The 22,791-nt window shown below is 39.4% G+C and overlaps 1 protein-coding gene across 2 annotated transcripts in view; it reads left to right on the forward strand.

The window, feature by feature from the left end:
• The first annotated feature begins 266 nt into the window (after window positions 1-266).
• The window catches only part of col11a1a (collagen, type XI, alpha 1a), a 69,190-nt gene continuing 46,665 nt past the window's right edge, over window positions 267-22,791 (forward strand). Inside the window, exons 1-11 of one of the 2 annotated variants that reach the window (XM_085286498.1) lie at window positions 267-647; window positions 5,143-5,307; window positions 5,645-5,858; window positions 8,083-8,245; window positions 14,698-14,820; window positions 16,197-16,289; window positions 17,373-17,471; window positions 18,850-19,134; window positions 20,300-20,365; window positions 20,692-20,733; window positions 20,849-20,911. In XM_085286498.1, coding sequence (XP_085142624.1) covers window positions 533-647; window positions 5,143-5,307; window positions 5,645-5,858; window positions 8,083-8,245; window positions 14,698-14,820; window positions 16,197-16,289; window positions 17,373-17,471; window positions 18,850-19,134; window positions 20,300-20,365; window positions 20,692-20,733; window positions 20,849-20,911 — 1,428 coding nt within the window. In that variant the 5' untranslated portion in view covers window positions 267-532. Of the gene's footprint in view, window positions 648-5,142; window positions 5,308-5,644; window positions 5,859-8,082; window positions 8,246-14,697; window positions 14,821-16,196; window positions 16,290-16,992; window positions 17,155-17,372; window positions 17,472-18,849; window positions 19,135-20,299; window positions 20,366-20,691; window positions 20,734-20,848; window positions 20,912-22,791 lie in introns of both variants that reach the window. The other variant, XM_085286499.1, reaches the window with a different exon arrangement.

A 22,791-nucleotide genomic window follows, 5' to 3' on the forward strand; every position in this document is an offset into this window, starting at 1 on the left:
AAGAAAACATTGTGGATAACAAATGATGTAGTCTCTGGTGAATTGTAGATATTATCAATGTTACCGAACATCCTGCGTGCACAGTTTTCCCAGGTCATTATGAGCTGTGTCAGTTTTCTTTCATGAAAAGCGCTCTGAAGAGACTTCGGGGGGCGCACAACAAAGCCAATGGGTGGACCCGAAGGAGAATTTCCAGCCCCGTGATTTGCTAATCGGGGGCTGGTTCACTTGTCATTTCCCTGTAATCCTTGCTCTGGTTTGTGGAGCTCGCCCAGCCCTCCTGTCCGTGGACGCACCAAGTGTACCGATTGCACTCTTTGCGTTTTGGATAAAGCCCGACTACCTTCACTGTGAAGGCTGGGCACGGTACAGGAGGATCAGGGCCTCGTTGTGGCTGAGAGAAGAGGCTTAAATTCGTCACATATGGCTTTTTTGTAGGACAGTATCTATCATTACTTGGGATTGTGGAAGGGACGTCAGTAAAAATCACTTAAGTCGCCCAGAAGTTTTATACACTTGTGGGCGCGCGACCATGGAGATGCAAAGGTGGTCCACAAGGTGGAAAACGAAAAGGTGGCTTATGGATTCCACTGTAACCGGATTCATCACTATAACCTTGGTTCTACAGGCTGCTAATGTCAGAGCAGGTAAGATTACTATGTCCCAAACGCCTCTAATAAACTTTGTATTGCCGAAAAGGGGACGGTGTACGGAACGCCGACTGGATGGCAAACCTAGGTAACTGATGATGGAGATTGGGGGGTGGGGGTGTAACATACTTACCTGGAGAAGGCAGCGTTATGCTCGCATCGCAATTAGACGTGTTTTCCCGTTTCACAAACAAACGAGTCACAATAAGGTGAGACTGCCCCATATTTAGAAGCCGATGAAAGCCGAACCAAAGGCACCGCAAAGGTGTGCCCTGTTACTGCCACTGTGAGGAGAACCGTTAAATACTTTGAGACAGGCGGCGCAGGTAGTGCTCGTGAGGAATCGCTTGAAATGCGTGTATTAGTTGATCAAAATCCCGTTAATTAAAGCAAATTTTACCTCGTGCTACTTTTACGCATGAATGAAAAGCGTCTGCGGCAAATATGAAACACATGGCCTAATTAAATTCAACCTAAGCCGCTGGTATGCACTTATAAAGATCAGGAAACAGAGCATGGTGCTTTTTCTCTCTCTTTTTTGTAAGATTCACTTGGGCAAAAAGAAACCTCTTTGTTTGAACTGTGGTCCCCTAGGTGGATTGGAACACGGTTAGCAGGGTGGGCTTTTCCAGCCAGATGGCACTGGACATTTGTCGGACCCTGGACTTTGTTCACTTGTTTCTTACAACTGTTTAACTGCACCACTCATATCAGAATGCAGTTCTTTACTTCATGCCTGGCTGAAGATATATTCAACAGTGGATTGGTGTTTAACTTTGGCCGTGATCTGATTGCCAGTCTCATATTATACAGTGGGTGAAATTCTAACGTGTGAACGTGTGGAAAGATATTTAATTGAAGGTTCTTGGGCACAAACATTTTGACGTGAAAGTTGTGGTTTGCGGAACAGCAGCAATCGTTTCATGAAATCCGCTTTTATGAAAGGTCTCAGTGGATCTCCGACCTGTCAGAGCAGAGTGCAAATCAACTGTCGGTGTGGGTGCTAAAAGTGGTCATGCAGGTTCACCCTATCTCCACACTGCCCTGGTCCACACCAAAGCCCAAAAACTGGCCTGTGCATCCCCCCTCCCCCTTGCCACCCACCAACTTTGCACTTAAAGGTTTGGTCAGCTGCAGGACAAGGCTGTGTTGTGTCCGTGGTGGGAATGCTTCCTCTCTAAGTATTGAGCAGTTATTTGATGATGGTCCTTTTTGAGCTTCCCTATGATTTAAGAGCCTTCAAAGAGCAGACCTGCGTATGGGCCTAGCCTACCATTACAGCCACAAGTGACATGGTTCAGGATTACATGGGTCTCACATCTTGGCCGACAACTCTGTAAGGACTCCTTGTTTAAAAAAAGGCTGTTGGAGATAAACATGAACTTCATAGTGATATTTATCCAATACCTGCAGTTTGTCTAGTGGGTTTTCAGTGGTAGACTGAAAGCGTGTTCTGCAAAACAAGAAATAAATGCAGTTTAATTGTTTCACTTGATGTTGTGCAAATGCAGGGGTTCATGATTACGTTGTTGTGCATTTATCTACTTCACACAGCATTTTGGTATCATTTGTTGTGTTAAAGTACTACAGAACCTGTTAAATTTGATGAAAATTACTGAATTTATGGTCTAAATTGAAAATGTACCGTTTAATAACTAAACAACTAGAGACATTTTTATACAATTTAAATATCCTCCTGCAGACTTTGTGCTCTATGGTCCTAATTTCTTCGCCACTCTTTATGGCAGTAGGAGCTGTTGCTGCAGGGTGCCCTCTCCATCTAGCAGTGTACAGACACGTTTTCTCAGCCCCTGGGGCGTAGGCTCAGATGTGCATTCCAGCAGACAAAGCTAGCATTTCCAGAGTCTTCTCCTTAAAATGCCCAACTGTGAACAAGAGCTAATCAGCTCCTTGCTGGACCTTTGTCTGCTGAAGCTGTCACACATTTATTGTTATTGTCAGTTCATTTAGAGATTTAAACACAATGGGGCAAACAAACCCATATTTCCATATGGAGGCATACAGTAAAAAGAGATAGTGTGAGGAAAAGTAAAGTGAAGGAAGAGGAGTGGGGGGAAATGCTTTGAAAACTGGGTTGGTCTCAGTGAAGTTTCTTTGGTATGACAGCAGCATAAAGCCGTCTTGTTTTAGCCGGCAGCGTGGTGGAAGTTAAAGGAAGCAGAGAGGGAGAGTGGGGGAGAGGGGCTATATATATAGAAAGAGAGAGAGAGGGAGAGAGACACTCTGAAGATGTTATTAGAGTCTCAGGGAGCTGCAGGTGAAAAGGTCCTCTTCTATTTACCAGCCAATTTTACATTTCTTTACCTTAAAAGACAAAAATGCTGAAAATGAGAAAGTGAGTGTGGGATTTATTATAGGAGTGTTATGTACAGTTTAGTTAGAGTTGAGAGTATTTGGCCTCAGATGTGAATGATGATATCTTTTGGAACATGCAGTTTACAATGATGTACACTTGTGAACATGACAAATAAATTAAATCTGTCCATTTTGATGTCTTATGGCAACAAAGCTTTATATTGCTCCTCCCATTCTCCTCTTTCTCTATAGTTTGCATTATCATCCACGCAAGGAGTGATGGAACAACAGAGTATTTAGCAGCTCAGGTACTGGTTCCTCCTCCACACTAAGGAAGGTCCATCCTGAGTTCTTCTCACAGCTATGTGGCCTATTTACTTAGCCTTGAGGGCAAACACACCAGCTCATCAGATGCACTCTTTTAAAATCTGTGCACACTCATTTGGCCACCTTGATGGATTGGCCAGTATTGACGTTTTCACAGCACCACTGTATGAGGGTCGTAGCCTGGCCAAATTGGCACATCTGGAACATATGAGTCCTGGAGTCTGAACTGAAAGCAACTCTGCGGGAACTCACAATAAGCTCCTCAGTTCACGCTCCAAAATAAGTAGTTGCTTCATCCTCACAAGCTACAAAAATGACCATGTTGTCCTTAGTGAGGGTATTCCCACAGTCACGGCTGATAATGCTCTCAACTTCGCATTTATTTAAGATGTTTTTAGATACTTTGCCTTATCTTCCTTTGAGCGTTTTGTTGAAATGCGAGTGAGTTAATCAGCCAACACAGATTTTTCTTAGAGGGATCTATTAGCGGTTGGTGTTTGTGAACGGCCTTGTGACTTCTTCAGATTTCAAAGTTCAAAGTGCACCAAGTTTAAGGAGATCAGCTCTCTGCTAGCATTTTGACCTGTTGTGACTATCTAATGATCTTATACAAGCCTTCTGTATGAGAGCTGCTAGTGGCACATTCAGTATTCAGTTGTAGATGTTAAGACAGGAGTTTGTTCCCAGAGCACATGCTTCTCCGAATGAATGAAACATGCTCTTTCTTTTCTTTTCCTTGCCATTGCTGGAATGTTAACCAGAAAGTGTTGAGATCGACATCAGTGACTTTTTTTTAACATCCTCTTGTGTCAAGAAGTTAGAGAAATACAAGAGTTATTTGACCTCAACATGCCAACCATAACAGCGGCTTGAGAGCGATCAGAAGAGGCTTACTGATGCTTTCAGGCACCTTTGCATGCTTCCGCTCCAGAAAAACACATTAGTGTTATTACATCCAGCAGTCTGCAGTTGTATTGCCTGATTTATTCAGATACCGCTGTCTGCTTCATGGAGTAAACTGAGCAACTGTCATTTGAGCATATTCAGGAGTTAAACTCATTTGTCTATAAATAACGCTTGCTGAATTTATCCATCAAATATTTCACATTTTTATCAGACCTTGGGCAGGAAAAAAAAATCTTCCAGCTGCTAATGGCCTATATGGCCAATGTTGGTATATATACATATGGCATATGTTGCAGTTGATGTTTTCCCAACCTAATGTTTTATGATGAGACAGTGGTCTGAATAGAAGGCATAATTACAATGCTTTCCCATGGGAGTCCATTTGCACCCACATAGGCTCCTTTATGTAAAGCACATCAGATTGAAGAGTCTTATCAAGGTAAACCTATCCAGGTGTTATAGAGCTCGAATTCTGTTGGTGCATTGTTCATTGGTATGCTTGGCTTAGACATTTCCTGTCAGATGAGATTGTAGAGCCTGGGCAAGGCCACATTTCCTAATTTAACTATTTATTGTAAGAAACTGAACTCCACATTTAACCAGCATAACACACATATTTTTGATAAAAAGCCATAATTTATAAAAATTTAATTTAACATTAGGTAGAAGTCCTGTTAGTGCCCTGCATTTATTTACAAGCACAATGACATGTTTATTTATATAAAAAAAAAAATGTTAAAAGCCCCAACACTCATCATTGTTCCCTTAATATCTTTGGACTTTGTTGAGAATGCACCTTCACTTTAGCATACTATCTTGATGGACTGCGTTTTATGTTTCCAACCTGAATCGTTCATGAGGTGGTTATGAAAAGGAAGCGCACCTTCATGTTGCCCACAGAAATCGCTGCAATAACCTGATGTTTTCTTTGCCTTTTAAACAGCAGAGCCAGTGGATGTCCTAAAAGTATTAGCATTTGAAAATTACCCCAAAGGAGTGACAAAAACAACAGGATTTTGCGCAAACCGAAGAGCATCGACGCCAGATACAGCTTACAGAGTTGCCAAGGAGGTCCAGATCAGTGCCCCCACCACACAGCTATTCCCTGGTAAGTACCTTTAACCTTAGACTGCTATGTGCAAACTGCTAGTGACTGCTTTTATCACGACATTAGGTGAGCATGAGAAAAACATACCATGCAGATATGTGTAGATTTCCATGCGCCTTAATATTTTACCAAAATTAAAAGCGAGTAATGTCGCATCATTATAGTGTTATTATTATTGTAATTCACTGTGATAAAATGAGTATTTACTGAGAACGTACTAAAAATATTTATTGGTAGTTATTTATTACTTTTGAAAAGAAAAGTGATGCTGGGCGAAATTAAATTTTATTTATTAGATCATCTCAGTCACATTAACTTTTCTGTTTTGACCATGCAGGTGGTGTTTTTCCTGAGGATTTCGCCATCCTAGCCACAGTGCGTCCCAAATCTGGCATCCAGTCCTTCTTGCTGTCCATTTACAACGAGCAAGGAGTCCAGCAGCTGGGCGTGGAGGTTGGACGCTCACCTATCTTCCTGTATGAGGATCATAATGGCAAGCCAGTCCCAGAGGAATACCCCCTGTTTGATGGTCTTAACCTTGCTGACGGAAAGTACGTCAGATCTCGAACATTCACTCACGTAGTCACGTATTCGAACACATGCACAGGACCTCAGAGGGAATGGGTGTGGAGAGTGAAGGGTGTTAAAATGCAACATGGGGCAAAGGAAACATGCCAGTGCTTTGGCATTTTGCAGCACTGAATAGTTTTGAACAAAGTGATCCAGCATTTATTTATTGGTGCCAGTTTTGCTGGACTATGCGTTCCTATAATGCATTGAATGCTATTTTAATCAGCCTAAAATAGTTTAATGACCATGTAAAGCTAAATATTTTCTGATTCCCACTGACTTGTTCTTTTTAATAAAAGTGAGAAAACAACCCAGATCTTCCCCTTGTTGCGCTGCAGGTGCTCATCACCGGATTAGCCATCTCATCAGGGGTCTGTGGGCATAGAGACAGGTCAGAGACAGACACTGGATTATTGGGGCACAGCAGGACTGCTATGGACAACCTGACCTCATCTATGAACTCACTGCCTCTGCTATTTTAGAGACAGAGGCAAGGGGCAGTACCAGAAATACAGGCCTCTTAACATTTAGCATAAACCTGATTATCTTCTCCCATGTTCAAAAATCACAAAATGCTCAGTGGGAGTTTTTAGGTCACTGTCAAGAGTCCATGTGCAGGGACAGGCTGGGGATAAATAATCAGAAAGGATGCTGTGCTTTACAGTTTCTTCCAGTGTTATTAAAGGATTTTGCACTTGCTGAACATGCTGAACTTTAGAAGGAAGTCAGAACCCAGTCACAATATTTTTGTGCTCTAAATTGGCTTAAGATGAGTTATAGTATATATGCTGTTATCATAATAGAAATAAGCTTGACAAATCCTTGAAAAGTCAGCAATAATGCTGCTTCGTGAGCATTTTTCAGCAAATGAAAGATACTCTGAGCCGGCTTTGTGCTAGTCTTGTAGGCGGTTTTGCCCATTATGTGCTACTTGCTTTGTTAGAGACTGCACTGTTTTTGGTGGAGGACTTTCCAGCTCAAGGTCTTGTTTAAAACTTCAGTGGCTATAGCTGCATGCATGGATGGATTCACTGGTACTAGCAAGCAGACACTCAGGCTGAATAGGGAGGTACAATGATCTGCTATTAATGAGGTAAAAAGGAGCATTCTTTTATTTAGAAAAATGGATAAGATATGATGCAACTTAGTTTTGCCATAATTACACTTTTTAAATATGATTTATATAATAATATGCTATTTCAAATATAATCTTACCCCTCCGATCAATATGCACTTAAAGTCTGAGAAAACTGACTGAAGTCAACGATTGCTTTTCTGCCACATAAGGTGACAAATAGTCCTTTGTGCCGTAGTGCTTATCCCAGAGAGTGTTGCACATTTATTTTTCTCCAAGCTCCATTTCCTGCCCTGGAATGTGTCTGTATGACTTAGCTGATATTCAAAGACACATTTTCACTTTTGGTAACACAATTGACCACGCAGATAAATTAATTATCAGAAACAGTTATATCTGTGATTAAAAAAAAGGTCTTTGATTGCTATCTTAAGTTAAGATGTTGTCAGGTCTCATCTTCCACCTGTGAACAATGTTTTGACTGTCTGTCTCCTGCTCTGGCAAGGCAAGCCTTCCTGGATCTTGACACACACTTTCCACAATGTTCACAACGTCTGTCATGCTAAGTAACCCAGAAGGAGGATTAAGTTTGGAGTTTAATGAGTGTAATCCCGTGTTAAACAGGGCCAAAGTGTGGGGGCAAGAATGTGGTCCAGTGCTGCCTGGTATGCAATAGCCCTCAAGTGCAGCGCAAATGGTGCAGAGGCAAGGAAGGTGTCAGACTCACGTGTGACCCCAGTTAACCCATTGCATCGATGGCGGTTGCCGATCAAAATATACCATAAACACTGGAGCATGTATTGTAATGAGTATTGTGAATTTCTTTCTCCTTGAGTTGTGTTGTGAAGCAGTCAAAGTGGACTACATACTGTTAAAGTGCTGATGTTGTTTTAGATTATGATTAAATTAAATTAAATTAGATATCCTAATTTGTACTTGACACCTATAATAATATTTTTTAGCAGCTATCTGCTGTGTCAAGGCCTTTTTATTATGTGAGAATTCCCACAGCAACAACATGCAACAACATTTCAAAAATGATTAAATAACAAGCAGTTAACTTATTGAACTTTATAGATGTTTCCTTTTTTTCATTTATTGCTTTTCTCCTTGTGTGTGTCCTTGATTAGGTGGCATCGTGTAGCCATCAGTGTGGAGAACAAAGTGGCCACTATCATTGTAGACTGTAAGAACAAGGTCACCAAAAACCTCCCCAGGAGTGACCATGCCTCCGTCAGCACCGATGGCATTACTGTGTTCGGCACCAGGATACTGGATCAGGAGGGTTTCCAGGTAAGGTTGTCAACGTGGTGGATTGCATATGTACAGTGTTTGTGATTGAGTTTTCTAATCTGCATTTTGACACATTTGCTTTGTATTTTGGCACATTGTTTAGGAACCATGCATCTGCCATCTGTGACTGAAAAAGTAGAAGTTTAATCCATTACTGTGTGTATTAAATGCATTTTTCCCTTGTTTAATTTGAAAGAGTATTTACTGTCTACCCAGTTTTGAAAGTGCGTTGTTTAGTAGGTTATAGTTTAAATCCCGCTGGCACAGATCCTTGTGATCCTGACAACATGCGTATCAGATATGAGATATCTGAGACCATTTGAGCTTTGTCGCTTCTCATTTTCAGTAAAGCTACCTTGTGGCAACTTTAACATTTGCTGTTTTATTTGATCTTCCCACAGAAGAATTTTCCATAACTAAGGGATATTGAATATAAATCGAATACAAATCTGCTTTGTTCTGCTTCAAACTCCCAGACTGTATGAGTAACTGTCTGGGAGTTTGGGTTTGTTACCATTTGTTCGTTCAGTGTGATGTTTGTTCTGCTTTGAGGCGCAGGTCATCCAGAGGTTGATGGTGGCAGTGGGTCAGGCAGACGTAAATAATGACAAACAGAGGCTGAATTGTCATGATATTTATGGTGAAACATAAAGGTCACTGGGTGGCTGCATGAGAACTATTTTGGACTGAGGTTTGCCTAAGTGGTACAGACTAGATTTACTGCCTACTTTTACTTTTATTTAAAAAAGTAACCATTGCAGGTGTATATTAAAGCATATATTTATGTGGATGATTCACTTATGTATTTTAATATATTCCACAAAGATGAGAAAAGATAAAACAAAGACATCAGTGTCTAATATATAAATCCAACATTAAAGACCTTTAAAAGCTCAAATCAGACACAAAGACATAGACAGCACAAACAGTCACACCACTTCATGTTATGAGAACATGTTTGCTTATCCTGTTTACGTTTATAAAGCATTATTTTGCTTTTTATGTTGTATATCCTGATTATTTTTGTGAGAGCCCCTTAAAAAGGATTGTTCATCTCAAGTGAATAATCTTTCTAAAAACATCTAAAAAATGTTTATCAGCTGACAAAACCAGATTGTAGTTTATGATCTATGATGGCCGACTTATTCCTATTTGTTGTACTATTTTTTTAAACGTTTATAACCAGATTTGCTTTCACATATCCTGTCAGTTTTGATTAGATTTATGGGGGGGGGGGGGCACTGAGGCCCGTGTTTGTATCAAACAGTGTGTCTAGTCAGAGGCTGGCAGTGGAAGGGCTGAAAATATGAGCCATAAGTCACCTAACAGGATCTTCTCTGTGTAGTTTTTGGAACAGGTCTCCTGTCTGTTCTCTGTCCTTGCGCTCTTCAGATATCCTCAGTGCCCATTGCATGCTGGGATGTACAGTAGAGGGGAAGGAAATACCTCGACCTTTTACATTCATGCCAATTTTTTTATAATGAGAGATGATGTCAGACCTCCCCCTGATGTTTTGATCTTTTTTTTTTTTTTGTAAAATTGGTCATTGCTCGAGTTTTATGAGATTTGACCTGGTAAAAATATAACTATGTATAAGAAAATTTAAAAAATGTTTTGAAATGTAAGAAATACAAAATTGCCAGTTTGTCCAAAAGTTTTACTTCTCTGTTAAATGAGTAGTGTTCGATTTATAGGGTTAGATAGCACACATTGCTGTTATGTGTTTCTTTACTCAAATTTTGGAATTTATTTTCCCAACTTCACCTGCATTTTTCATAAATGTCTATTCATGCAGTACCTGCCTCAGGTTTGAGGCGACCACCATGGCAAAGGGATCTGGCTTAGATGAATGGGAGTCTTTCATTGAGCCTTCAGGCCTTCTTAGTTGCTCATCTCCTCCCCTCCCTGCATACTCACCCATGCTCACCACCCCCTCCTCCCACTGTATCCTCCCTAGGTTCAGGCCTCCCTACTGTGTTAAACGAGACTGTCTATTCATGCCTGGTGAAAACACTCACACATATACACACACATATATATATATATGTATAAATGCACAGATATATCACTTTGCCTTTTGAGTTCTTTTTCTTACTTGCGCATTCTAGTGTTTACTAGGATTATAAATCACATATTGTTGTAATTGTTGTATGAGGCTGTCTAATTACAGCTGACTGTGGTTAGACTTAAAGGTATGTTGCCTTTGGCTACAGTATGTCAAAGGACACATGCTGATGATAAATTTGGCCAGTGATAACTTGCCTCTGTATTTAGAACTTGAAGTAGGACTTTAACTGAGAGAGAAAAACAAACAAATAGCTAACTGTCACAGAAAAAGGTGACATTGCTGCATGCTAATGGTTCAAAAAATAGATGTTATTTCAATATACCTCTCGATTCCAACAATTTTACTATGCGTGGACCTCTTCCATGTTTATTTATATCCCAAGATGCCTTGTGGTTAGGATGAGGTAGAATGTAAAAAAAGATATATGTCAGAATTTGCCCTTTGCAGATCACAAATATGATTATTTTCCAGGTTTATTTCTGTCACTTTGTGCTACATAACGTATAAGACAGATGCAGTTTTTCCAAAAAAAACAAACATAACTTTTTATTAGCGACTCCTTGACTTAACTAGTACATGTTAACAACGATCCGTGAAATAAACAAAGACATGTTTCAGATAATAATGTAATAACTGGTAAATTTATTTGAAAATTATAATAATGTTCTTCGTAACTGCTTTGACCCTGCTTATCCTGATTAACTAAAATTAGCATAGCTTTAATTGTAGTTACTTTTCCCTTGTTAGATTCTTTAACAGATCCATTGGATGTGTGGGTGAGGGTGATTTAAGTGTCTGATTACATTTGTTATGGTATTTGTTTTTGTGACAACAGATGCGGTTTACATTGGCAAACTTTGTGTCTGCACACACAGTGAAGAGCTTCCATGCTAACGACATGTTAGCATGTGGCTGTGAGTGCTGTGAGCGTGCACACGTGTGGATGTTGCGCATGCCTGAAACAGACCGCCTTGAACAATTTGGAAATCAGTTGATTGTGGTCCCTGGCTGGTTGATCAGTGCATCTCCGTTTCTTAGTCTTGTATTTTGCTTTAACTTCTTTGCCAAAGCCCTTTGTGAAAGTGGATTTTTTTCAAAGGCATTACATAACTTTACTATTTTGGTAGCATGGGATGCTTCACAAGGTGGATAAAGCAGGTATAGAGTAGCAAACTGATTTCTACAAGGACTGACAAGTATCAGCTGTTGATCTTAGTCCCACTGCTCTTATTCATGCCCTCCCTTTTCTTATTGACCTCTAACAGTGCAGTCATTAATGTATAACCTCATGGGCTTGCTTCCATGCTGCACAGAGGTATTCTGTAGCCAGGAGGGGCATATTTTGGAGTTCTGGCCAAGTTGCTTTGGCTTTTTTCACCCCTTTTTTTCTCAGCAGTCCACATTAGAAGACAGGCTTAGAACTGTGGTGTAACTCTTCCCAGGTGTTTCCCAGTACAAAACATCTTTTACCATCCCAGCTGCTCTCTCTAAATCCCCGTCTGTCTCTGGAGCCCTCAGGGTGTTACTTTCCAGATTTAATATTAGTTCCTCTCTTACCTTGTCTTGGTTTTGTGGTTTGGCTCTTGTTTGTAATGCAGGTCTGCAGCAGTCTTATTATTTACTGGAAAGACATTTTAATGAACCGTTAAAGGACGAAGCTGTCTGTGGGATTTCGGTTTATACCTGAGAGATGAAAGAAGAACTTGGCAGGTATATTGATGATGAGATGATTCATATAGATTTGCTTCAACATTTATCATCCCAGCAGTCTCCAAGAATAAAATCTTAAATTTAATTTAAAATGTTTTTATCTATTAAAACTTTACTGGTGTTCTTGATTGTGAATGCCCATCTTTGATCATTTTTTTTCTAATTATAACTATTGTTGAATATGTTGGTCATGACGCAGTCAGAAGTTTACTAATTGTGCTGAGCTGGTTTTGAGTGAGAACACCATGTCTCCACAACCTATTTGTGTGCAGAAGGGTGGCTCTCAGACGTGGACTAATTACAGCTGACTCAAATCAGGGTTCAAGCATTCACTGTTGGTCTTATGGTGACACATGTGAGGTAATACATGTCAGCTTGATTCAGGAGAAAGCTTGATCTTACCTTTTTTTATTGAGTCCTCTCCCCCAAAACACTTGGACTGAGGCACACACAAATCTCTTTCCAGGCTTGATTTATAGCTGTTCAATGATCATTATACAAGTAAAATTTTGATTTAATGAACAATATGGCAAATGTCTTCAAATGATAACACAAGTTAATTTTTTATTTGTAAATGTATACACAGACAGGTATGTTAAATCAAACTAAACAAAAAGACATCACCCTTAAGCTTTATAAATGTGTGTTTGGGCTCTGTGTCTGGCATTTTGCTGCTATTGTTTGTCTCCATTTGTGTCCTTAGAGGGAAGAGACCAGACCTTGGTACTGAGTGGTTACTAAAAGCTTAGTTGTGTGGTATCTTTCAGACACTGTGGGTACAGCTATTTAATTGTCCCACTGTGCGATCCAAGAGTGTGGCTACTAAAATGTAATATATGTAGTGTAATGACTTGGCATGAGCAGAAATGTTGTGACTAGCCTAATAAAACAGAAAGTTTGAATTAGGCATGACAGATAAGATCAGATGTTTGGCAGTCCAAGGAATGGAGCAACTGCAGTAGCTAGAAGAACCAGAGACAGAGAAGATGCTTTCTATGGTACATCAGATAGACTTTTGTGTGCAGTTGCAGTGTGTTTAACTTTAAACTGACAGTATGAGGTTTAATTTTTACAAATGCATTCCTACATTCAGAAACATAGGCAGGATTCTCTGGACTGCCAAAGTGATGCAGTCAAACACGATGCGGATGGATCGTTATACACGGAGCAAGCCCTAACACATTGATGTTTATTCTGAGGTACATGTCAAGGATTCCATAGATCTGTTTTTTTAACAAAAGGAGAGTTCATGCATGCACACACAAACGTGCACACAGACACACAAACACATTCTCCTGCCAAGTTTCAGCTTCCTTGATTCCTCTTCTGTCTGACTTCCAATACTCTGTTCTGCTCTTCGACCTATAGTGCCTCTGCTGACACAGATATGTTGGGATTGTACCTGTGAGCTGCCTCAGATCCAACACCCTTCACCCAGCCATTGGTTCAGTGGTGGTGTAGCGTGTAGATGCACAAAGTCAGTCTGCAGAGACTCAGTTCAAGCAGTTCTAGACGCCAAAGAAAAAAACTGTTTGATTTGGCTATAAGACCAAGGGCTTGGCAGTGCTGGAGTGGTGTCAAGCGTTGCGGTATCCGGTCACACAGTAAACATTCATAAATCATGTTTGAAATCTACCTTTGTTTGTGTTTTAGGAACTTAAAACTGTGTGCAATACAAATTTTGCTTAATTGGTTGTCTTTATTTAGCGGTCAGCTGAGCTGTAACACAATTGCCTTTCGACACTCACTACAATCGACTTTGTGGGTAAACATGTCGTCTTGTGGGTTTGCTAGGCAAATCAGAAAATACTGAGTTTGAGTCAGATAGCTGGCTGACTTGTGAACAAGGATTCGAGGGGAAACAAAGATTCTTGTGTTTGCTTTTTACGTACCCAACATTTTTGGCAAATATGTTTTTTATTTTTTGAAGTGGTGTAAAAAAGCTGTGTGCTGTGGCAGGATATGAAGTTAGAATTAAATGATCAAAACCACAAATGACACTTAAATTTTATTTTTCTCAATGTATATTCCCTGTGCACATGTGATAAGGCATATGTGGGATAAAAACAGAAATACTGCATTGCCAGGATTGTTTGCATTTCATTTTCTTATCTTTCGTTCACTATAGTTGTTGTACTGAGTATAAAGTCTTTTATATTTATAGTAAAACACACGACTACACCAGGTGTTTCTTGTGTCTTGATGATACTCGTTTATTTATTTTTCCTGAGGTAAAATCCAGTGCTGATAACAATAATTTCCCAGTGTCTGAACTCGGTTTCCTCCCTGCGCCTTGTCGGTGTGGATTCTGTGGTCTGTGCTTCAAGCTGTTTAATCATACAAGACTCTACTCTGCCAGACTCTATAAGTGTCTATAATTTAAGATTTTCATTTATTCCACTTTACACAGTGTGTGTGGATGTTGTGTGAGTCTGTGAGCAAGATGAGGCATGACCCTCATGCCAGTAGGCCTGGGTACAGCATTGCCTTGTCAGGGAGGTAGTGATCAGGTTTCATAATCCTTTAGGGAGTTGTCAGTACTAGTAATATTCATGCAAATTAACATGCAACGAAATAAGGATTTCAGATGTTGACTGTATATTTTTAAAGCTGGCAAAGAAATTCATGTGTGGTAGAAATTTGCTTATTTTTTCTGTTTTTCTGTTTTCTGCAGGGGGACATCCAGCAGCTTCTGATTGTAGAGGATCCCAAAGCAGCATACGACTACTGTGAACATTACAGCCCAGACTGTGACACTGCCCTCAGCGATTCTTTGCAGGCACAGGAGCCAGAAGAGGTCAGGCAACCACCAGGGAGGGTGGTGGAGATTCCACAAATCAACCATAGTAGCTAACATAAAAATAGGAATATAAACTAAACTGTGACAGAGGAGGGGCTTAGATGTTTTAAAGCCTTAATTACCCTTCTTTTTATATTTTAATGTATTAAAATAAATTCGATATTGGGAAATACTCCCCAGGATAAAGTGCAATGCTTTGACTTGATCTTTCACTGTTTCACAAACCTAAAGGTTTATGATCCTGGAGAATCAGTTCATCATTTGCACTAGAGTGATGCATGCTGACATACCGACAGACATGCAAAGCTGTTAGGATTTAATAATCATGACTAAAACTTCTACTACTACTGCAATGTTGTATTTTTGTTGCAGACTATACAAATAAGGAGTAAAAGAGTACTGATTGGCTGATTTTCCATTTGTGTTCAGTACAATACAGATATATTTATCCAACACATCCATGAATTCTCGGTTATCTGGAGCTGTCCAAAACCTGCCCTTTATTTTTTCACATACTCAGAAAGATGCCATAAATTGCACTATTGATTATTCATTGGTGAATACACAGTCATGTCAGAAGCTGCTGTACATCTGGCCACAGCGATGTCCTGGAAGGTGTATTTGTACCTTAAGGGCCAATATAAGTGTGATCTACCTGTTTTTGATCAATTAGTAACTGCTAAAAGAAATTCTACCTGCCTTAATATTTTAATCATTTAACCATGAAGGCATCATGTTGAGACTGCAAATTAAAGTTCAAAAGTCACCATCACTCCTTAATAAGGAACTGCTATATAATAGTTCCACTTTTATTTTTTTTAATCAGACCAGGTATTCCAGCTGATCTTAGAAGTCCTGTCGTGTATAATTTACATGACTTCTGTGAGAAATTTCTATTACGATGTCCCTGAAATGCTGCTTGTAATTTAGTCTCTGTTGTTTTTCTCTGTTTTATGAGATTTGACACCATCCCCACCTGTTTGCTTGTAGGTCAAACCTGTATTGCTAGATTCAGTATTAGTTTCCTAAAATAAGACTACTATTTAATTTAGCAACTCGTTGTTATTTGAAGAGACCATCATAAAAAATATTAGCTATAAAATATACATATAATTTTCATGCATACACTATAATGGAATATAACATTGCATTACATTGTGTGTCTTGTAGCAGTTCAGATAATGCTTAATGTAGTTGAACTGTCAACACCTTACCTCAAGCATATTTTCTAACTGTTTGCTGTTTAAACACATCGGATGATGAAGCTGATTTAAATTATGTGTGTCATTTTCTTGTTGAAAGAAGTTGAAAGAAGATGTGTCTTGCTATTGCTAACATGAAAACCTCTCTCCCTCCTCTGTCATCCTCTCCAGTACACTACTGATGATTTAGATTACTCTGTGTTTGATGAGTATTCAGAGGGAACGACAGAAACCAGTCCAACCTATGATGATTTTGAGCCGCAGGTAAATGGAAAAAGCGAAGGACAAGATGTTTTTGCGCTGTCTCATTTAGATTTTGGTTCTTTCGTGTATTGTCTCCGTGTCCCACTGTTATGTTTACATTCATGTCAAAGCTAAAAAGGTCGACTTGCCCTGCGACATGAAAATATTGAGATCATGCCCTTAGTGTGCAGTACTGCAGGTGTAAATTTGAATGTGGATGCAAACATACACAGTGTGCTAGTCCTGTCTTGTCTGTCTACAGCCTTCTCTTGGAATGCCATCTGCTTTAAGTGAATTTCCAGCATATCTTTGAAAGTACTGTATACACTGTGGAATATCAGCAACTCTGTACTCTTCTGTGGATTTCATATCTATGCATTTATTTATTTGTTTTTTGTGCGCTTGTGCCTGACTGTGTCCTAAAATCGTTCCTGTGTGTCACATGAACAGCTCAGTCCTTGATTGTTGTACAGCACCCTGTTCTACCCAACTGTCACGCAGTAGTATTAACATGATCAGGGCTCCAGTTGCAGCCCTTTTTAGTTGATCTGCATGAACAATATGTAAAGTGATACGTGCAGACCAAGTACTGTGTATCCAGCTGCTTCTGGAAACACAATTGTATTGAAAAAATACTGTACATCAATCAAGGAGTGTGGCTTCAAATCATTTCCATTTTCCATTTTCCATGTTTGGTATTATTTATCACCGTCACCTCTTCCAGAGAAAGAAACGTAGTCTGTCCTCGAAAAAGAAGATGACCAGAAAGCCCCCCAGTAAAACTAAGCCCAAGCCCTTAAAAGCTAAAAAGTATTCCACTAAGAAGAAACATCAGATGCCTGGCTACCAGGCTACAGCACCGGAGCAACACCGAGGCGATATTAGGGTAAAAATTCATTTCGAGATTAGAGAACATCCCATCAAGATCTTCCCGCCCTGAATTCAGAAGGGAAAATCTGTGATGGCAGATTTCAGCCTCGCTAACCTTCTCAGTGTAGAGGTAGCAGCGACTTCAGTCAGCTTGAGAAGACCTCAGCAAATAACCTCTAGTCTGAGCTTTTATGCTAACCTTTATTCTTCTTTGCTTTTTTCAACATGACTCAGATAAACAATTTAGAAGGAGATTACAATACAGACATTGACTACGGAACTGTAGATGGTACTCACACTCAGTCCCCCTTTGCCACGAGTGGACCCTATGAGGTAATTTTCAACTCACTTCTGTGTTAGTTATTTTGGGGAGTATGAACCAGGATTTTACCCAAGGAAGTGCCTGGTATGATATGACAAAGACATGGAGATTCAAGTCAGTGAATCTCTGTCTTTTGACCTTTGAATTGATGGACAGAGGATAATTTTAAATGCTTAAAAACAAAAATACACACACACAAACACACAAACATATATATACATATATATTAGTGCTGTCAGTGTTGATCTCATAAAAATTACGCTGTAACCGCATTAACGCGGCAAATCTCCATTAGCGAGGATTGCCCCGTTTGTGGGGCTGCACGGCGTCAACGGGTTAGCTTGGTTAGCTCGTATATATACATATGTGTGTGTGTGTGTATATATATATATATACATATGTGTGTGTGTTTGTATGGCAGAAGCTGTGTCATCCAAAAATACTGATTGTAAATTATTTAGCAGAGATTATCTGCTAAACAAAAAATAAAATTTCCTGTTGTCCATCACAACATGAGCCTTGTGTTGGTCACTATTTGTTCTTATTACCTTGAAAAGAACTATGATCAAAAGGCTTAACGCTCACAGCCAGCTATGACTGTGCATTGTATACTGCAGTTTTTGACAAAGTTGATGTGATTATTTTAATGCTTAATTTGCCTAAATGTCCACAGCAAGTGTAATTGCATCCACTTTGTCTTGCTCTAGAACTAAATCCACAGCGATCACCACTGTGTTTGAAAAGCACTATTGTGCCAGGTAATCATGGTTGTGGTGAAAATCGCTGTGGCTAAAACATTTTAATAGAAATTGATTTGCTAATTTTGATTTTATTTGCGTTTCAGTTACTTCACTTCAAATAATTTGATGTTTTTGCAAGTTGCTGATGTCTTTAGTGACATCTGTTTGAGCCTTTCTTTGCTTTTTGCATCAGTATGCCATTTACAGAACGGCCATACGATGAGAGAGAAAAGCAGGCTCGGATAACATCAAGCCTTTCTTTATATCTATGATTGCCAAACTGATAATGATTATGTTTTGTTATCATGGTAACACTTTATTTATTCCTTTTTTTCTGGTATAACAAGTAAATTTATTGAAATACATATATCACAGTACTTGGCTGTAATGGAGTGATATATTGAAGAGTGAAAAGAGTGTAGTTGTTTTTCTCACATTAAAGATAATCTAAGATTGACAATATGGTATTCAAAATAAGTGAAGTGTTACCATTTCTTTTCTTTACTGCATTTCCTGTTGAATGAACTTGCAATTTTCTTTAATAACATCTTAAAATGGATTATTTTACCTCAGTCGCTTAACTAACATTGTCATTTCCTTGGTTGCTCACTATTATCCCCACCCCCTTGGCTTGGTTAACACATGAAAGGCTGAGGAGGAAGATGTTGTCGGTGCATATGTCACCGAGGCCACTCACGTTGCTCCAGAGCCCACCGTTGTTGCAGAAGCACAGGACACCTTGGATACTGGTGCGGACGCATATGACTTTAAGGAGTATGACCTAAACCAGTATGACTTGGGCGAGGTTGACAGCAGGTTGTATGATTATGGGGCGTATGATGAGTATGGCACAGCCCTGCCTAAACCTGAGGCGACCTACGATGATGAGGTGGGGCCTGGGGTCGCTGCTGAAACCGATGTTTCGGAGAGTACTGTAAGTATCACACCCGGACCTGGTGACTGACGGGTGTGCGCATGAACAGCATGCATTAGAGACTCTGTGTGTCGTGGTTTCACTTAGTCCTTCAGTGCACGTCTTCTTTGTTTGTTGCTTGGCATGGGAAATGCGTCATTGACACGTTAAGTGTGGAATCAGGTGATCTGCTGCTGTTTCAACAGTGTGTGTCTGGTGATTCAGCGGTCATAGGGACTATGCATGCATCTATTTCGCTATAGTTTTTGTTATTAAGGTGGATTTCTATTTAACATAGCACAGACACTTATTCCATACACATCTTTTAATCAGTGTATGCTGACCCAGCCTACACCCACTGATACCAAACAAGGCCTATTGCACCTCCCTATCCACCTCATCTTTCAGCAGCTGGCTGTGATCCCTCCCTCTGCTCGTCTCACTGTGGACTGCAATTAGCCTATAAATCGTAGGCAGCTGTCTGCATAGTGCACCCACACAGTTGTAAAGAACATGCAGACTTTACTAATCAACAGTTTGTCACAGTATGTTATTTAGTCAGTATAAAGACCATATAAATTAACATAACTTCTCATTTTGTGTCTATGTTGGAAAATTTGGCCCCAACTTTGTGCTAAATGTACACAACCAGACTCCATTAAGTGCATTATGTGTCTGTGCGCCTTTGGGTATTGATACTGTAGAATGTTAAGATGAGGCCTTATATGCCTTTTACTACCCATCTCACACACAGCTCACCCAGACTTGCACCTTCTAATCTCACCACACCTTCTCCACCTCCATAAGGAAGAACTTACTCATATTATACATTTGTTATGTTCAGCTACTCATGTGTATTTGCTAAATTGCAATGTTGGAAAAATAATGGGAAATAAAATATACTAAATTTACATAGATAACCGCTGGTATGTTATATTGGGTGATCATTTATTAACCACACTGCTCAGTGACGATGCAATGACAGCACGACTCCATTTCAAGCATGCAGAGGTCCGTTGTCGCTCATGAGGATTACCCTTCTTCTTTGTTAGTGTTTGTTAATGTCTCGCTTTGTATTATCCATGATTTACTTAGTCTAGTGCTATTTGTACCTGTGGAGAATAACTGCTCCATGGTTTAGCTTTACATTTATAAAACTGCCTCCACTTTTCTTGCTTAACTGCAGGTCGCTGGTTCCGTAGCAGGCTTTGGACAGAAGGGAGAGAAGGGCGAGCCGGCTGTGATTGAACCTGTAAGCTCCAAAAAGTCGATAATTGTCCAAATGTTATGACTTATTATCACTTTCCTGGTACACATATTTTTTAGAAAAATGTTATTCTCAGAGCGAGCAGTCTCACTTTTATTAGAACTTTAAATCATATTAAACCCAAACGAAATAGTGACAAACCCAAACCACAGTTTTATTTATATACTTCTTTAAAGATCCCATTGCAGTGCTATCTAAACATCTCCAGAACACAATTTTTTCCTATTATTATCTAATCTGGAACTTATCTATGATACTGCTTTTGCATATCCCACTATTTGTGGTGATAAACACTTTGCTTGTATTTTAAGGGCATGCTAATTGAAGGACCACCAGGACCCCCCGGCCCAGCAGTGAGTATATTTTTTTGGGAAAAAAAGAGACCTAATTATGCGAAATTATCAACTCTTGTCAGAATTTCCTGAGTTGACACTCCGTTGGTCTGCTAACTTTGTTTTGCTTATTCAGGGTCTTCCAGGACCAGCAGGCCTACAAGGACCCCCAGGCACCTCTGGAGATCCTGGGGACAGGGTAGGTTTATCATTTATGTCTCCAAGCTCATAGTTTTTTATGTGGATTTACTCTGAATTCTGAATTCAACTATGTTCTTTCCGGTTATACTCTTTCAGAAAATGAATGTCTGGACAGCTTAATAGACACTCCGAATTAGTGAAATTATTTTGTTATAGGTTCATTTATTGGTAGACTTCATTTACGCGTTGAAGAATAACGATCTGTGTCAGTGTTTTATATGTGAAAGGAAGGCAGTGTGAGGAATAGAAATTTTATAGCACACTAATTGCATTGAAAACTGCATTGAGAATAATACTGAATGAACTGTGTGTAGCTTACCATTAAAAGTTAATATGAATATCAAACACTAGTGATCTTGGGGGCATTACTTGTGCTACACACAGTTCACTGAAATTAAACTTCTTGTTGTAAGAATGGTTAAAAGCAAGTTTTAGCACATTCAAACTCTGACAGTCATTCATTTCTACAATAGTGCACTTGAAAGTGTATTAATAGATTATTGTCAGTAGACAGAAATAGTCTTGAGCTGTTATTTTCACTTCCTTGCTGCTCATCATTAGCATAAGCAGCAATAGCCAAGGTGAGTGAGACTATACCTGAGATGTAAAGTATTGTTATAAAAGTCTTAAAACCAACTGTTCCACAGTTCTGCTGCACGCTCACACATGTGCACAAATACGGCTAAAAAGAAAAGATGGAAAAAAGGTTGTTAGTTTTGGATTGCAGATGGTTGTGTTGCTCACCGATGGACACTCCTAGTATCTGTGCAATTAAGCATTTATGTTAATGATATGAATAGAAATAGCACAATATAAGATTAAAACTTAAACTAAAAAGGAGCAAAAAAAGTAATAAATCACCTGAGTAGAGATTCAGTAGTTTTGTGTGTCCAACATCAAACTAGTCTATATATATTGTAAAGTTGACATCTTCTTGTTGCCATCTATACACCTAAACAGTGTCCCGAATGTAAATAGTATAGTTTTGATGCTGTCATGACACAGCCTGTCTACAGACATATGGACAAACAAACACGCAGCAAATTGCTGTGAATCCTGGTATAGCAGGTATCTGCGCGTCTGCCTTTTTGCCGTGATGACACACACATACACAGACACATGATTACAGCCACACTAGCTACATCAGTGTGTCGGGTAAAAATTGTAATTTTGTAGCTCAGATAAAGATACTTATTATGTAGTTACAGATGGACAGAAAATGTAAAAAATGTCAAACAGGGCTGTAATCTGGGAAGAGGAAAAAAGTACTCAGTGAGGGTCAGTGTAACCCATCTTTGACCAGAGCCTTAATCTGAACATGAACTATGCAGTTTAGTTAAAATCTATAGATCGACAGAGAGATATATAAACACCCAGCAAATTAGTAAAGGCAATCATTTTGTTTAAGTGTCAACACACACACATACAGAGTCACAGGGTGCACTGATGAAAGTGCAGAGCATATAGATAATTATGTTTTTACATTTTGTATAAATTTGCTTTCCACCCCCTCGTGTTTGAGTCATTTTAGCGATCTGTACCATCATAAATTCTTGAATTCAGCCAAAATATAAATGGTAGTACATACAAAGATTCAATTCCATTCAATTCAATTTTATTTCTATAGCGCCAAATCACAACAAAAGTCGCTTCAAGGCGCTTTATATTTTTCCAGTAGATCGCACAATAATAGATACAGAGAAAAACCCAACAATCCTATGACCCCCTATGAGCAAGCACTTTGGCGACAGTGGCAACAAAGATGTGACAAAGTCCACAGGAAACTGCCAGAGAGCTTTTGCCACAACTGATTTGCTAATGGTTAGATGTTATAAACATAACCAGCTATGGAAATGTATTTTTTACACTTTTTTCACG

The sequence above is a fragment of the Mchenga conophoros genome, linkage group LG9 (genome assembly GCF_057382185.1).
Source record: "Mchenga conophoros isolate Kocher_MC1m ecotype Shallow Benthic linkage group LG9, M_conophoros_male_GT1.1, whole genome shotgun sequence".
Classification (NCBI taxonomy): Eukaryota; Metazoa; Chordata; class Actinopteri; order Cichliformes; family Cichlidae; genus Mchenga; species Mchenga conophoros.